General features: G+C 38.4%; 1 protein-coding gene across 1 annotated transcript in view; it reads left to right on the plus strand.

Moving 5' to 3' along the window:
- Positions 1–6: 6 nt before the first annotated feature.
- GLUD1 (glutamate dehydrogenase 1) overlaps positions 7–18,458 on the plus strand; it is a 30,601-nt gene continuing 12,149 nt past the window's right edge. Inside the window, exons 1-5 of the mRNA XM_085323673.1 lie at positions 7–314; positions 12,096–12,176; positions 12,987–13,042; positions 13,937–14,000; positions 15,665–15,759. Of these exons, the coding sequence (XP_085179799.1) occupies positions 74–314; positions 12,096–12,176; positions 12,987–13,042; positions 13,937–14,000; positions 15,665–15,759 (537 nt within the window). The 5' untranslated portion in view covers positions 7–73. The remainder of the gene's footprint in view (positions 315–12,095; positions 12,177–12,986; positions 13,043–13,936; positions 14,001–15,664; positions 15,760–18,458) is intronic.

Consider the following 18,458-nt stretch of genomic DNA (forward strand, 5'->3'; position numbering starts at 1 on the left):
GGGCGGGGGCCGGTGCCCGCGGCGGCACTACTGCGAGGCGGACAAGAAGGAGGACGACCCCAACTTCTTCAAGATGGTGGAGGGCTTCTTCGACCGCGGCGCGAGCATCGTGGAGGACAAGCTGGTGGAGGGGCTGCGCACCCGCGAGAGCCTGGAGGACCGGCGCCACCGCGTCCGCGGCATCCTGCGCATCATCAAGCCCTGCAACCATGTGCTCAGCGTCTCCTTCCCCATCAAGCGCGACAACGGGGAGTGGGAGGTCATCGAGGGCTACCGGGCGCAGCACAGCCAGCACCGCACCCCCTGCAAGGGAGGTGAGAGCCGGCCCGGCCCGCCGCGGCCTCCCCGCCGCCGCCGCGGCCGCGCTGAACGGCGTCGCCCGCCCCTGGCGCGGCTCGCCCGTGGGAGCGGGCGGCGGCGGCCTGCGCCGCGGACAGGGCTTTCCTGGCGGGCGGGCGGGCGGCGGTGCGGGCCGCCCCGGTGTGACTCACACCGCAGCAATGCCGGCTGGAAGGGCTCCGGGACACCTCGCGCCGGGGGTGCCCGCCCCTGAGCCGCGACCGCAGCGGGGCTGCGTGCGGGCGGCCGGGGTGAAGTCCGTGCTCGCCAAGAAAGGGCCCCGTGACCGGCGGAGACAGCTAGCGAGTCCTCCCGGTTACCGGCTTGCTACACAGCAAAGAGAACAGGGTGGTTTTTCGAGGAGAAGCTGGCCGGGTATGGCTGTGGCCAGCCGCTTACCTAGTCAGAGCGAGAGAGAAGGTGATTCCTGCTCAGCAGAGCTAATCGTGCAGGGAAACAGGATGTAATCTCGAGGAAATCAAACTCCCGATCCTGTTATGTAGTCCAGGATAGACGGCATTTCCTTGAAAAACAAGTACAGATGGCCTTTAGGATACTTTTTTCAGCAGTGCTGATCTTTGTGGGCATTAAATGTTGGAGACCATTTTAGGAGCTTATGYCATTTCAGTCTAGAGCCTTTGAAGTAATATATGAATTAAGGYGCTTTTCCTCAGCATAGACCAACTCTGTGGTAAATAACAATGATGCTTGTAGAAAGAAGCTGTCTCTGATTTGTTTTGAACAGAGACCACTGACTTCTAGAAGAGAGTGGGTAAGTGTCGGATAAATATTTTTGACAGCTTAGCTGCTGAATATATGATGTAGGTTATATTACATGGGCTTTTTCTTTCCCRTACAAATAGTTTGTCCTGCTGATGGGGTTTCTGACTTTACAACATTGAATGCACAGTGAGCATTGCATAGCCTACTTAATTCTTACGCAGGAGAGAGAATAAAAAACAGTTCAAATGATGTGTAGGTTAAAATAACTTCTGGTAATAGCTTGGAGCAGGAGTTCCCAACTTCAAACTTAGTCATAGTTGAAACCTGGTTTGGATGCAGCTTACTCTGTATGGAGTTCTGCTACTGCTATAATCTCTTTCAAAATACTGATAACTATTATACTGCTTTTTGCAGTTGCTCAGGTCAAGTTGCTTTTTGCTGCTGCTTGAGAGTCCTTTTCTGTACTGCCTCTGTTATTGTTCAGAGCTGCAGTTGCATATTGAGATAAAGTTCAGCAGCAAATAAACTAACAAGATTTTATCAACATTGAGAAACTAATATTTCATGTCGGTATTGTTCAGAAGTGGAAGACTTTATTTTAACAAAGAATAATTACACATGAACAACAGCAAAAAAAAAAAAAAAAAAGTGATTGGATGCCTTCTGTTCTGATAGTTATGCTTCTAAATCCTCAGGAGAATTTCTTGGATTTAGTAGCAATTTGTATGCCTATCTGTCTGTGCCAAGATTCAAGAAAACACTGTAGAATGTATGGAAACTTACTACTAGTCGACTGGTAAACTACAGTAGTCCAAGACTGTTTTCTCGGTCCAATGGGCTCAAGGTTATTTTGCTTGGTACGATATGATGGGTATCCATGCAACAAGGAGTCTAAAATACAAATTTAAAAATGTAGGAAGTAAGTAAATAATGTGACTCCAGAGATGTAATATTCTCTGCATAGCATGAGTGAGGATAGATGGTCATGTCTGTGTTGAAAGTTTCCAGGGAGCTGGGCATGGCAGCTGAAGAAAATAGACTTTGTCCCTTTCTTCCCATGCTATTTCCCTCCTGCCATGGGACTGGGGAAGGAACTGCAAATGCTGGTTCCTTTCCAGCCTGTGCAATGTAGTGATCATTAATGGATTCCACCTTATAATGCTCTCTAGGAATTGGCTCGCTATCAGATAACAGACCTGGCTTTGTCATAAATTGAAATAGGACATGGGATGTGTTCAATAAGTAGTTGGAATGCTTGAAACCTATTATGAAAAAATAAGATAGGGAATGGCAGTAGAAAATTGCTACTTTAACTGCAAAGAAAAAGCATGGTAAAGGTATTTCTGCATTTGTAGTACATTTGATTCTTCCTGAATGCACTAACAACTTGAGGTTTTTGTCTAAAAGTGATTTCTAAACTAGACTCTTATTAGATTCTACAGGAAAAAATGCAAAGCACAGTGAAATATGGTTCAAACTTTGTAATACTAAGAAATGAGAAAACTTACTGAAATGACTATCACACATATTGTGTAGTCCAGAATCCAGTGCAAGGAATTTACAACAGCAAGGAGCCTATGCCTACCTGTTAAAAGAAGGTGATAAGCTGGCATTATAAGGAAGGTTTTCAGAGCAATAGGAGGAACGTGGGTCTTAGATCTTTTCAGTTGCAGAATTATGAACTTTAACTTTGCACTTACTGAAAAGTAAAATGTTTGATTAAAATAAAGGTTCTTAGAATTCCCTTTATGATTAGAAATTATAAGGTTTTATGATTTGCCTGTACCAATCTCGTTAAAGTTATGTATTATGCACTAAGAAAGAGATGGCCTTTAGTTACTGCTACATAATAATGTACAAGTAGGTATGCTTGGTCATCTCTGTCACTGCTGAAAGGAAGATTGTAATTCAACCTCTTATGGGTATTTCATGAGTTTTAAATATTGTATCAATATAATCAAATTTGCTATTACATCTTTAAGTGCAGTTGAAGTGTTTGGTATGTCCAAGTATTATTAATAAGCTGAATGATGAGAGATGATGTTTAAAGAGTATTAAGTATGGTTCTGTGTACAGGTTAGACAAAAGGCCAAAGTAGGCTTTAAGGTGTAAGTATGTGATTCAGGAGAAAAAACATTTTTTCAGGCTTCTCAAGATTGTCCTTTTTCTTAGTTTCTTGATATACATCTGTACTGAAATACTTCATTAGTACTTCTGTGTACATTTTGACTTGTAAGGTCATTTACAGATTTATCCATTAACTACTCAAGAATTTATACTGTAAATCAAATAAATTCTTGATTTAAATGCTGTGAATGTAGAGATAGCTCAATTATTCTAGAAAATAGAGATCAAATAAATATTTTAATATTTCTGAATGCTAAGCAGTACCTCACTGTTTCTACTAAACATCTGTGTGTGTAGCTTAACATCATAACAGTAAGAACATGTTTCCTTTTATTACAGGTGACTCTAACATCACCTTCACTTTTCTTAGCCAGCTGATTGTTCCCTAGAGTAAGACCTTGGTTCCTGCATCATAGTCCAGTCAAAATTTGGAAAATGACAAACTGAGGCTGATTTTTTATGGAGCAGATTTAACACTTGGATGGGCATGTGAATGATGCCTGCCGGTGAGAACTGAACAGTTCATTAACTTAGTTTCTTTGTACCAAATCTTCTGTTACCTGCAAGTGGACAGAACTCAGTAGAGTGGATGCCAGAAGGTATCTGCTCTGAAAATAAGCGTTCCGAGTGACTTCTGTGGCCTGATGCAGAAGTGAAAGGGCAGATCAGTCTGAATGAGGACAAATTCAAGATTAGTCTTAAATTTTTGCATAGGCCAACTTCTGTACCTAGATGGAAAACTTGACCATCGTATTTTAAAAGTATCCAAGTTTAAAAAGTAAATGCTCTATTTCCAATCTAATGTATAGCTAATATAAATAGGAAATTCTGTAATGATTTATCCCACCCTCCTCATTCCCTCCGAAACAGACTTAGAAACATAAGTTGACTTGATTGTGTTGGGCACACTTGTCACTGCACAATAGTGCATGTGATTCACTTCACTGGGTAAAGAGAAGTACTTTTCAGGAAAACTGGCACTAAGTACTGAAACATTCTTTGTTTTCAGCTTACAACTTCAATGTTTTTTATGTCATTGAAAGAACCTAGAAATAACAGTGCTATCTGTCTTGCACCATTTCTCCATTTCATTGTTTTAGAAAAGAATCTTTCACTATTTCAAGGGTTGCAAGTCAATGCAACTCAAGGAGGTAGTGATTCTCTTTTTTTCTGTGCTTTAGGAGTCTTTACAAAATAGTTATGAATACATCCATTTAGGTGGTAGGTCTTGCACTGTACTGGCTCCAGCATACAAGTCCAGGTTTTAAAGATTCCATTTTCTGCAATTTAACTCTTTGGAAAGGAAAAATTAATTAGGGAAAAACAGAATCTTATCCCTCTGGGAACATGGAGACAAGAAGCAGTTTTCTTGTGTGTTGGAACTCCTGGAGCAAGTTGCTTATGATCCAAACTGAGTATTTGTGATATTGGACTGATGGTCAGGGGTAGCTGAAGTACTGTTGTTGGTCAGATCAGTTGTTCCTTTGCTTATGTGGTGACTTGCATGCTAGTGGCCAGAACTAACAGGAAACCACAGCTGCTCTTGTTCATGGCAGTGACAGCTGCTTAAAGAACTAAAACCAAATACGGTACAGGAAATGAGATGGCTGAATACAAATGACTTGATGAAAGTACCCTGGAAGTTTCTATTTAAAACAGTCTTTGTAAATAATTTTATCAAGTTTTATGGAACATATAAAACTACTTAAACTGCTTTTCTCATGAGATCATTGCTGACGATTGTTTTCATTAATAGATCAYTTTCAGAGAATAGATTAGTAAAAAGAAGCAATGTGCAAATACAAATAAGCTTTTTGACTTCATAGCTATTTAGTAGTATGGAAACATTTCCATGTTTGTTTGGCAGCATTTACTGCAAGGATAAAACTTTTAGTCTGTTCATGTGAACTGACTGTCCAACAGGCTTGGTATCAATGAAACCAAGTTAATCAGAGCTGTGAAACAGCMTAACCTTTTGTTTATGCTCCCTCAGATTGCCTTAACTAAGCCTCAACTRCTTCGTCCGTTCAAAAACACTTTAAAACCATCTGTAGTTCCAGAGTAGATTCAATCTGACTTTCATATACATAGAAGTTTTGAGATTTTAAAAAAAWTTGTCATACATTACTTAAAGTCATATTCAGTATCTGTATTTGAAGACAGATGACTTATTTCCTCATTTGATTTAGAGGTGAATGAATCTGATTTCCTGTGGTGCTGTTTTAGCTTGCCTCCAGACAGAGCTACTCAGTATGAGGAGACTTTCCTGTCTYTTTTTGGCTGCTTCTCTTCTGTCTGCCAGGATTTCTTCTCTTCTGACTTAGCTACATGTTAATGAGCTTCCCTTGCTGCGCTTTCCCTGTTCCAGAGATCTAAGGCTGGTACCAGTACGAGTGCCAGTCACCAGTAGTCTGCTGTGCATATTACCTTGTCTAAAACTGTATACGTATGTCAGGATGGTAACTTTTCTGCAAAAGAAAAGACTTTACTGTCAAAAGTTGTAGCAGTACACCCCCATGGGCTGTCCTTACATTAGTGGCATAGGTTGTTGCCCTTGAAAATGGAGAAGTAAGCAGTAGTGCTATAAGGTACTGTCACTTAAATAGAGCTGTATTTATTCTGGGGTTGTGTTGCTTTTTAAGTGATGCTATATGTAAGTCAGTATGTATGAAAGTCCAGGAGTCTTAGAAGCTAAGATAAAGAAATGTATCTTAGGGGGCATATAACTTATAGAACTATAACATCTGTAACATGAAATAAACCATGGAAAGTAATCTAACTTCAAGGAATCCGTTTTACAGATAAAGACTGGTAATTAGCCTAACTGATAGCATTTGTATTCTAGGTAAAGCTTATGAGTGCCTGATTTTCACAGGTTTATATTTTCTTATTGTAGCATGCTTAACTTTACAGCAAGTGCAATAGTGGATATGTTTAAACTGCAGATTGGAGAAAAAAGGGACAAGGGTTTGTATCCTATACTTTTTGTGGCTTTTTACAAATTAGTCACAATTCTTAGTGAAGCATATCATTTTTTTAACCTTTGATGTTCTAGTAAGAGCCTATGCCTTGCTTCTCTGGCTATGAATCTTTTCAGTCTCAATTTGTTCATAGTCAGCTCATGCCGTTTGCTCAGAAGCCAACTTTGTCCTTGAGCTTAAATAGTTGTTTTCCTTTGCTACTGTTGGCTCCTTCTCTATTTATAGAGAGATCATACCTCTCTCAGCATTGGGCTTTCCGGATAAACACATGTWTAGCAGGCTGAGGAGGGGAACCTCTTGCATATTAGACCCCTCATTATCTGGTCATCYGAGCAGGTATTCTTTTCCTCATCTTGTGAGGAAATAAGCTATTAGGCACAGCTTGGAATTTGCCAGCTTCATGTCAGCACTATGGTGGCTTGTATTTCTTGCTCCTATGGCATTTGGACCACAGAAGTAAAGGCCAGCTCGTGTTATTCCCTCCTCTACACACCCACACATGGTATTAATATCTTTATCTCACTGTATCAGTCCTTATTACTACAGTGTTCCCAGTGCCTCTTAATGAACAACCTAATCTTTTATGCAGGATTGAGGCAGTTTTATAGATGAGACATGCACTCTATTTTTACTTCCCACTGATATTCACCAAGTGCATACATTCAGGTAGTAAGTACTGGGTTGATGTTATACAAAATCTGTCATATTAGCATTTAAAACACAAGACCTTACTAATGTGCCACATACTTACCTTAATAGAGAATATACTTGGCCTTCCTCTGCATGGAATGAAATAAGCTTATATACATATATATTTAAAATAATAAAACGGTTTATGAAAAGTATAAAAAGTGATATTCTGAAGTATTCTGTCCAGTGCAGTACCTTAATAGTCACTGTATAGATACTTAAGGCTACATGGGAGTTGTTTTTAATCAGAATGGTGGGATGTGTCCATAGGGTAGGCTATTGCCTGTTCCAGGCTATATCTAGCTAATGCTGTATGTGAAGAAAGGCATATTTTTAGCTCCCTCCCTTGGCAGTTAGTGAATTGAATTTAGGAATGAGTAATTCTTGTTGCTGATTATATACAGTGTTTTTGTTCTCCAGGGCTGAATTACTCATCTTGCTTTGTTAGCTTTTTCTGGAATTTCTTAATCTTCAAAAATTACAAGTTTGTCGTCGTGCTTTCTACTGTTCTACTGCACTTTTCAAATAAATAAGGCTAAGCAGTTTCCCTGTAGGGGAAGCTTGGAAGGACTACTGGCTTGGGATTTTAAAAAGTATAGTTGTCCTAAAAGCCTAAGGATTGCTTTGATGTTCTGTTCCTACTGAAATTCATCTAAATGAAAATGTTATATATGGATAAAAAGCTAACACTAAGAAACTAAGGTTTTGCAATAAATGCTGGAGTTGATTTATGGATTTTGTCTGAGGATTTTGCAGACAGAGGTGAGGAACGAATGCACAAAACATTAGCAAGAATTGTGACCTGTAGAATGCCCAAATTAGTCTCAAAGCTCAAAAGATAATCATGACTAGAAGAAAATACTGAAGTCAAAGCAGGACACAAAAGCCTCAGATAWGAGTAATTCCGAGTGAGAGGCAAAGCTGTTGCAGATTGTGGTGCACTTGAAAGACTTCCTGAGATTCGCAGGATTCACAGTGCAGGAGGAGTAGTTTACCAAGTGTGTTGCTCTGAGCTGTTGCCTTGGTAACTGTTTAGTTTTGAGACTCTTTGAATACTTCACCCTCACTAGTGATGAGGGAATATGTAGATAACTACTCTTAGTGATAACTGAACTAGAAGATCAGGAAATACTTACACTAACTTTCCTAAGTGTGTTTCTGTAGGTTTTTAGGCAAACTAGAAAGACAGTAATCATTCTCTAAAAGCTGGTGGTTCTGGATTTTTTTTTTTTTTATGTAACCATACAAAACACAACAATCTGTACAAAGTAAAATCGAGGATGTACAGCTGGTTACTTTTTCTTTGAAATAAAGATCTTCATTACATGCCTGTTAGTACAATCCTTAGTACAAACCTTAATTTACATCTCTACAAATTGCTGTTTAAAATGGTAATTGACAGTTGCTGTAAAACTTGTGTGCAGGATGTAGYATACACCAGTTATATCACAAAATTCAAAGTAGTCTTACTGATAATTACTATTTTGACATTTATTTTAAAAAAGCTGTTTTAGGTGCTTTGCTACTTGGAAAAGTTTAAAGTTAATCCATAGTATCTAAGAAGCCAAACTTAAATCATGAGGAAATTTTACCGTAACCAAAAGAACTGTTGGTCTCAGCACAAAGATAACTGGGTAAGGTATAGTATCTCAAAAATATGGAAGATTATAAAACAGAATTTTCAAAAGCTAACACACTGTGATGATAAAGCCTTCTCTTTATACTACCCAGCAGTAAAACAAAAATTAAAGTTTTTCTCCCATGTAGGATACCTTGTACRTAGCAAAACCAAACTATCACTCAGCATACTGTTTAACTTCTTGGGGTGTGGCAAGGGAAGAATACTAGAGAAAATTTGTCTGTTTTCCAGTGAAAAGTATTTTCCATGGCAGTGAGTCATGCAGTAACTTGAGGCTTTTTTCAAACCACTTTGTCCAACTAGCTGGCTGTAAGAGTCACAAGTTTCCAGAGACCTACTATGTGGGGCTTTGAGTTATAAAATGCTAATCTTGCTGTGCAACAGTGACTTTCATTGCTTACGTATTACTTTTTTTTTTTTTTTTTGCAAAGATTTGTATTGTATCTGTGTACGTGGTCCATTTTAGAATCAGGCTGTTGAATGTGTCTGCCAAGAGCTGTACAAATGCATGGCAATACTCTGGCCCTGCCAAAACAGGAAGCTGTCAGACTAAATTTCACTCAAGTCCAAATAAAATACAAATCAAGTCTTTTATTTTTGTGTGTCCTCTTGCAGATTGAATGTACAGCATTCTCAAATGCCTGTTTTTTTACCAGCACTTGCAGCTTAGCACAAGTAACTCCCTGCCTGAGAGGTGGGCCTCATAYAGATTAGTCACACTTCCTGGAATACAAAAATTGGCCTAATTGTGGAAAGGAATAAAATGTTAGCATATTTTAAATGTTGTCCCCCTATTGCTACAGAAGGAGAAAAGTCGTACATGTCACTAAACTGGGAAGCTATACACTGAACTATGCCCGGCGCAATAAAAATGTTTAGCAGATAAACTTTAACTAAGTAGCTAGTGAAGTCAGCACAACTCTCAGAACTGAGCAGTCTCCCATTTATGAAGAAAAGCGTTTGGACAAGTTGATTAATTAAAACTGTTTAATGGACTGGGGTTAGGTTAAGCTCAGTTGGTTAGAGCGTGGTGCTAATAATGCCAAGGTTGTGGGTTCGATCCCTGTACAGGCCACTTGCTTGAGGGTTGGACTAGATGACCTCCAGAGGTCCCTTCCAACCTTACTGATTCTATGACTGCAGAAGAAGCTAAAACCTGCTCAAAAATAGAAAAGCACACTTCTTCCAGAAAAGGACAATTTCAGCCTCAAGTCTAAAAGTTGTCCCTATTAGGGTATATGAACATGGATGACTACAGGTGTCTCAGCTAAAAGCCTTTTAATACTATGTTAATCTTGGAGCATTTTCCCTTGTTCACCTAGTATAGAAGTATAATACCTTTTGCAACAAAACATATAGCAGCCCACAATAAAACTGGAAATGTAACTGAAGTGCATGTGTGTGAAGCCTCTAGCAACACTGCTGCTTGTTCAGTTTTTCAGATTGTATCTTCTGTATGATAAATATGCAGAAGAGGCCACTCTCCTTTTTGTGTTCTGTTTGCCTGTTAAAAATGTAAAAATAAGTAATCCTAACTCTTAATTCACCCACTGTTTTCCATATATCAATAAAAAAGGCATTTTGTGTGCCTGCAAAGGTATTACTGACATAGTTCTGGCAAAACTGCTTTGCATGTGTGGCTTGGTGAAGTTGGAACAAATATGTGGGTTGAATAAATACGCAGTGACCTAGTTCAGATGGGGATAGGGGGCAGAGTTCATTCTTGCCAAGCGTAGACTGGGGCTTTGGGCTTGGCTGGCTTGAGCARCGCCCTCGGACGAGGTCCTGAGCGTACCTGCGCAGCCCGGAGGGAACGCTGTCCCCAGGCAGGCCTGGCTGGGCTGTAGGCAGTGGCTCCTCTCGCTCAGAGGGCAGTCAGCAAGTTACCCACCTGAGGAGTGTAACCCTCCTCCAAATTAGACCTGTGAAACACCATGTACGCTGTATCTCAGACTGTTCTGCTGGGCCTTAATAGATTCCACTTAAATTTAAAATGATTTTTCCTATGAGAAGGTTCTTGGAAGTCCAGATAGGCTTCCTCTATATCTTATYGCTGCCCAAGTCAGAAGCTAGCTAATTTGCTTTTGGAGCCCACCCTCCATCCCATGTACACTCTGAATTTAAATTCTGTTCTGTGGAGGCCTGGTGCTTTCTTTTACTAATTGAACTTGCACAAGGAAGCAGAACTTGGCCCTCAGCTTTATTTGAGCAGCATTCAGTTCCTTTGAAACTAGGACTGTTTCCAGAGCATTCAGAAATGCTTTCACACGGGCAAAGTGCTTTAGTTTGACTAATGTATGCTAGTCTTTTTTTTTCATTTCTGAAGACCTGAATATGTACTTCTCTAGATACTAGGAAATTTGTGGTGCCTTTTCCTAGCATCTAAAAGACACTCTGTGCCTGCTTCCAACCACCATGCAGCTTGRCACAACCTACAGGCTGTCTTTGGAGGATTTGGGGAGTAGAGGAGAGAATAAATTCTGCACAGCCCTGTTGTGGTTAATGATACAGACTAARCTTGGATAGAAGCTAATGTATAGGTGTAGGGCTTTTACTGTTCCCCCRTGCATTTGCGGGAACTGTGTGGATCATAAACTTTGTGTTTAGGCCTCTGCTAGCCTGTATACGCACCCTGTCAATTTGTCTGAAGTTCTACTTTGCAACTACCTCTAAATACAAGAGTTTTAACTTTTTGTTCGATCAATTTGTTGGACAGTTGTAACCCGTTTCTTAGAAGACTTAAGAGTCAGGCAGGTGAGCAGATCTCCCTACCTCTGCATAATCGTTTTCCGTTTGTTTTTGAACTGCCTTGAAGGCCACAGTCACCAGTTTTGAATCTGAGCCTCTGTCAACCCACAACAATACAGATTTGAACCTGGATCATTACCAATGCACGCTTGCAGTTCTGACAAACCGGAGCGGACAGTGCAGATTGTGCTGGGTTTTGTGCAAGGTGCAGGATGGATGGCTTGATTACGTACAGCCTTGCTGGTAGAACTAGTCTGTCAAAATGTTTTGAACAAATTTGAATTAGCAGAGTGGCTTGCTGCTTTTTGCCCTGCCTCCGTACCTAGCAGTCAGAGCCGCGAAGCTGCGTATTGTTTCGTTGGACCACAGCCAAACGTGTTACAAGGCTCATAGCTTAACAGGAGCTTGCATTACTCTAGCAAAGGGATGTTGGTTATGACCTGTACTGATAAATTACATTCAGGAACACAGTTTGTCTTGTGTAAACAATGAATGAAGTTCAAATTTAAATATYTTACAGTATGCTGATGAGCTTTATCACTGTCCTAAAAAACAGGGACTGAGTTACCTGTCAGCTCGACTCTCAGGGAACGTTCACTTCTGTTCCAAGGTTGAGTGCTGCTGCTAAGCCATTTGGTAGAGAATTGTTGAAGTCTTTAATTTCTGCTAAAGAAAAGATAGATATTTAAGTAGGAAAATGGAAGATTGTTCTTAAAAATCTTAAGGCAGATAGGTTGATAAATTAAATACTTGCATGTTATATGTAGGTGGCCTAGAATTAGCCTTCCGAGTTTATAAATACCTGAGAAGTTCTTTAGTGAATTCTTTTTTTCTCCTGTGTCTTACAGGTATTCGTTATAGTTTGGATGTTAGTGTGGATGAAGTGAAAGCCTTGGCATCTTTAATGACATATAAATGTGCTGTGGTTGGTAAGTGATGATTTGTCAAGCAAGAACACAATCTTGAATTTCAGTCAGTACTGATGTACTTTACAGAAAAGCACCTGAAGTATTAAATTAAGTTTTAGACACTAATTTTTGACTAAAATTTACATCAAGTGGGTAAAAACATGTAGTGACTAATACAATCATGTGTACCTCCCTCTGCTGTTACTGTAGCTCACTGGGCTCAAATAAAGTTGCATTTTCATTTGGAAAGTCCAAACTCTGCTAGCTGCCCACCTATAAAAATACTGTTTCCTGAAGACAAATCCATATACGGTAGATTTGGATTTGGAGGAGAAAATTTTAAGGGRAAGAGCTGTGGAGGGAGAAGAAGGATAAATTTCCTTTATAGGTTATAAAGCAGTGTAATTCCTAAGTGGCTGTTCAATTGCAGTGGAATTTGGGGAGCAACTAAACATTATGTGCATGAAAACAAAATATTCTTTTCTTGTATATAGAGAAACCTAAGACTTGCAAAATGAAATTTTTGAACTGAAACAATAAAAAGTAAACTGTAAAACTTCTTGTTTTTACAAATGTTAAGGAGAAGAGCTTGAAGGATACAAGATTTAAATCATGAACTTAGTTTCAAAGACAATTTTCAAGCTGCCCTTGAAAGATTTCCCCTTTTAAAAGAGTACCTAGGTCAGAGTATAGCTTACATTTGTGAAGCCCTGATTGTGACAAAACCAAATTCACTGCCAAAATCAAAGATGTAATGATTCACACAAATTATCGATGTGTTCTGCCTTTATTGTTGAAAAAGTAAAATAATTTTCCTTTGCATTTTTGTAGATGTGCCATTTGGTGGGGCAAAGGCTGGTGTCAAGATCAATCCCAAGAACTACACAGTAAGCTTAATCATAGATATAAATTCAGTTAACTGCAGTACTGAAGCCAGCCAGTTAAAAACCTCTTCTAAGGGCGTTATTGACAACTTAAAATTTCCTGCTACTTTTGCCCTGTAGAGGCTGAATTAAGCTTGTGTATGCAGTAGATAGGAAAACAATTTTTACAAGATGTACATATAAGAGGTCAAATACTTCAATCATTTAGTCTGTTACTTTTTTATCTTGAGGTCAGAAGACTGTAGACCATTTGGGACCTAATTTTTTTTTAAAGCTGATATTGTTAATAAGGGCTTAAATTAAACTACTTTCACAAAAAAAGTTAATGTTTTTGTTTATTATGATGAGTAGTTTTATGGTCCATTAAACCTTTATACGCAGTGTTCCAGTGTAAATAATAGCTAACTTGAGTTATAAAAAGTTTACTGCAGGCTTGTGTCTTGCCCTAATTAAATAACTTGCATTGAAAGCAATGCTCAAATATGTATCAGATATTCTGAGCTCAAAACTCATGTGAGGTTTTGTGTGAAGTACTTCAGGACTGTGTTGGTTATGGAACCTGCAGGCTGGCTATGGCTATTGCTGGGTATAAATCTCTCACACAGGCTATCGGACTTGTTTGCTGGAAACCTCTGCTACAAGCACAGGTGGTTCTTTCTGTGCTGCGTTCCTGACTTGTCACGGATCAGAATGTGAAGAAAGAAAGTCAAATGTTTCCTTGTCCTGTCTGAATATAAAGGGACTACTAGGGAGTGACGTGTAAACTACATAAATACATGAGTCATCCTTTCTTATTCTTCTTCTAAAAAAAAATCTTTTAACACTTGGGTATTAGTTCTAGCAAATGTTCATAAGCACTAATGATTTCTTGTGATATTTATTGCATTTTCTTTATAGGACAATGAATTGGAAAAGATCACAAGAAGATTTACCATGGARCTGGCAAAAAAGGGTTTCATTGGTATGTTGTATACAGTTTTAGTAGTGAAATTAAGGAATCTGATTTATCACACGTTGATAGTGTCCACTGGAGAGTATCCTTAGAACAATTGCGTTTTTGAGAGCTGTAGGTAATTTGGGTGCAATACTTTCAGCAAAAAGACACAAAGAATTGAGTCATTGCAGCTTAGTACATATTGAAAGGAACTACATCTTAAATCAAACACTTTTTTCTGGAGGGTGCTGTGCTATCAAAAGCCACAAAAGCTGAGGTTATAGGGTCTCTTATGGATAGAGTAGACAACAATCATGACCAAGTTTGTTGCAATTTTAGTCTGTAATACAGAGCCGTTCACTGTTACTGTTTCCTGTAGTCTCAGTTGAGGCTTTTGGCAGATACCAGAGGAAACAGAGGAAGGAAGTAGAAGATCCACCCGAGTTTTGATGGCTTCACCCATGGCAACCACAGGCTACAGAGGAAGCTAGGCAAGAGTACAGGTGTCTGTTGTAACAGAGCCTCACCTTTYCTAATGGTAATGGGTGTTTCATTCAGACTGTCAACCCTGAGCTGTGCTGACAGCTTGCTGTCTGAAAGTCTGGAAGTTTCCTCTCAAATAAAACTGGACATTATTAGCTCAACGCCTAATTAAATGGAGAATCTTGACCTGTAGAAGGTTCTTAGCTTTACCTGTAGAAGGTTTTTATTCAAATGAAAGCAGGTAGTAAGGCACATAGCTAGTCAAGTGTCTGCCATGTATTTCTGATGTCTAATTGTCTCTAAGAATGTATAATTCATCTGCATTTTCTTTTCTCTGACCAAAGTGTTTCTCATCTAAATAAAGCTTCTTTGAAAAGCACTTATGGATGTTATATGTGACTAGTGTAATAATAAATACTATACTAAAGATAACAATTGTTAGTTCAGTGACAGGTAAAATAGTAGAAATTCACCTTCCTTTTGACTTTATAGTAGGGGCTRTATAGCTTTCAAAATCTTTAAAAGTACTTAGGAGACAACTTGTCAAGGCAGACTTGGGTTTAAAGCCTTGCTGAGCAGAACCCTTCGACCTTAATAGGTTGACTAAATACCTCTTTTAATTATCTAGAAAGAATAGACTAAATCTGCTGTTAGTACAACAGATATGCAAAGGTTCTTTAAAAGATTTTGTTCATCGAGAAAGCTGTAATATACCTTTCTTGAAATAAGGGATAAATTTAAATGCATATGTTGTAGTGCAGTGACTAGAATAGCCTACCTTAAATTTTTAACAAAAATTTTAAACTCAGCTAGGAAGGAAGAAGAAATTGATATAAATATATAAATGTTCTAATACAAAAAACAATTAACAGTAGAGTATATAGGAGTCATACCTAAGTAGTGTCCTTCCTGTTGTTATAGCAGTGATCATCAAAAAATTAAAAATATGATTCTGATGCATTATCTTACTCTAACTTTTCGTTGAGAAACTGACCTTCATTTTACTGAGTGGCTTATGTATTGTACAAATGCCTGATACAAAATTTAAAACCGAATTGAATCCAGACAAACCTGTTACTTGAATAATCAACTGAGGGTTAACTAAGAAAACAGTTATTTGCAAGTCTAGCTCGGTTCCCAAGGGAATCATGTTTGAAGATAACTATTCATGTTTGATCCTTAAGAGCTGTTTTCTCTGTTGTCAACAGGACCTGGTGTTGATGTACCTGCTCCTGATATGAGCACAGGGGAGAGGGAGATGTCCTGGATTGCTGACACCTATGCCAGTACCATAGGACACTATGTAAGTTTTGGGCATAGGCTTTGAAGTAGACAAGCTTTCTTGGTCTTTGCAGAAATCCTGTCATCACTGTTCTAGGTATTTATGATCATAGTGCTTCACCATACAATTTTATTTAATTATGTGGATCTAAATATTTTCTTGCAACTATAACAACTTAATTGATAAGAGGTTTTTAGCCTGCAGTTAAGAAAAAAAAAAAGATTTTAAATATAAAAAAATTACTTTTTATGTTTGGTATAGTATCAGACAAACATAATTTAAACCTATTAGGACTGYTCAACAAAAACAAAATATACTGTTTATAAAGGTTATGTAGTCTGAAGATTTGATCTAAAAATGCTTTTTAATTCTACCATTTTCCTTAGCTTTTTCATTAGTAGTGTAATTACTGTTAAGTTGTTAAGCAAATATGTAGTTCATAGTGGTCTTAATGTACTGAAATTTTTCAGCTTTGGACTACTGAAAAAGTTCAGTATGGTTAGTTATGAATGGTTAGTTTTTAAGTCATTCAAGAGACCATGTAAATCACTATTGGTATAATACCACAACAGTATTAAAAATTCCTCTGTGTGGTCCCCTGAAAGTAACATGAAATCAGCATAGACTTTAGCAAGTTATCGAGAAGGTAAAGCAAAAGGTGCTGATACAATCTGTTGCTCAGAAAGCAGTAAAAAGTTTTTATTTTTTTCCTAGTTTTAATTATAACCTTTAATTTGTCCTTTGTCCTTGTGTTGCTTATTCAGTTAATTGGACCAGTTTTGAGCATTCTAAAAACATGACTGTTGACCAGGGAAATATTCCTCCTGTATACTGTTGACAGATTGGACAAAAATAATACATATAATARACAACTTATTTCTTAAATTTCTACTGTCTATGCTGTCTGAATTTCTAGCATCTCTTTCAGACATCATTTCTGCTACTCCAACAGGTCATAGTTCCCTAAGTAATCCTGCCGTAGCTTCATGGCAGTGTGTTAATATGCTAAGCCGTTGCATGTTTTGAAATTAAAAGATGCTTTATTCTTACTTTCTGCGGTCGCTTCCAGCAGGTCACTTCCCAGTAACTAGGCATTAGAACTGCCTGACACATATTTCTCTGGCTTGTCTGGTTGAGACCTGCTTGGCTTTCTCAAGACAACGTACTTCTGGCAAAATGCTTGGCCTCTGCGGTTTGTCGCCTATAGCATGGTCTGTCCTCAATCTGAAATACGGTTTAAGGTATCTTCTTGGGGGCAAAAAAAATAAAAATAAAATAAAATAAAGAATTCTTGAAGAGGCTGTAGCTAACGGATTACTTGAGTTGAATAGCTTTTCCACAAGCCAGTCTGTTGGCGAGGGAAATCTAAAGCATTACACATTTACATTACACATTTAGATGTAAATCTTTCATTAGAAACTTTAAACCTTATAAAAGTCAAAAATATGGCTTCAGAAACACTTCAGRGTGCAAAGTGACAACTTACTTCCCCAATCATAACTTAATATTCCATCATTGAAGAAAACCACTGCCTCAAGTTATTTTAGGTTTTAATAGAGTAAGCATACTCATTGCACCCAAATGCATACTTCATTGGGATATGGTGGACTTGCTATTACAAGAATGATGCTGAAGGCTAAGGACATACAGATGGCTTTAAGTTTTGCTGTATTTGTTAATAGTCTGTTCACATACAGACATTCTGTAAAGAAGCTTCACTTTTGTTAGGTGGAAAACTAATCAGGAAAAGATTTTTAAATGTCTGAATTTCTGATTCTTCCTACTTCATGATCTCAGCTTGTTAKGTTGTCCTACAGATACACACATTTTACCAAAAAAACCCCTACTGAGGATTAAAAAAAAAATTATTAGTCTACAGTGTCATCTTTTATTCCTAGGGTATCTCTGCAAGGCAATGTCTTAGTCCTGAAGAGTGAAAAAGAGGATCTAAATATATTTTTCTGAAATGTGAATTAAAGAATTGGAATAATAAGGACAAATTAAATGAAGATACTTCTTTTTATAGGGTTTCTTGGTTGTAGATGGAAGAGATAATGGTAGCCATAGTTGGACTTAAGAGCTATTGTGGAAAATGATCAGGTGTAGAGATGGAAGGTGAGAACTCTGTTAAGGCTGGATAGAGTGGAATAATCTATAAAAAACAGTTTGTAGAGGAAGATGTTTCAGATAACTAGCTGGCTGAGACACCAAGAACAAAAATGAAGATGATTACGAAACCACCAAATATATGGAAGTGACAGCGAGGGGGAAAGGAAGTTGAGAAAAACAACCATTGTATGGAAGTTGAAACTAATCATAACTGAAAAAAAAAAAGATAGAAGCTGTGCAAAGGACCACATTCCGTTGAGTTGGAAGATGCCTCTTTGAGAGGGATCTATTTGGGAAAGGTATGGACCTGCTGAGTCAGTGTGACTGTATGTAGATGTGTTATGGGAGCTTGAAGCAGAGAGGAAAAGTTAAATAACAGGTATAAAAAGCTAGAGGAAGTCTGCTTGAAACCTAACAGAACATTGCCAGGAAGCTGGAGAGGCAAGGAGGATAATATTGCAGCGTATATTGCAATGTATATGAAAAGGGTTAAGGAATGGTRAAAACAAGAGTGCTTGCAAGCTCCACCAGCTCATTTCAGAGACTGCCAGTACTAATACAGAAGTCTTTAATGCTAACCGTAAGCTATTTTACAAACCTCTCATTGAAAG

Source organism: Rhea americana, unplaced genomic scaffold (assembly GCF_003343005.1).
Source record: "Rhea americana isolate MKP2758 unplaced genomic scaffold, rheAme1 scaffold_86, whole genome shotgun sequence".
Taxonomy (NCBI): Eukaryota; Metazoa; Chordata; class Aves; order Rheiformes; family Rheidae; genus Rhea; species Rhea americana.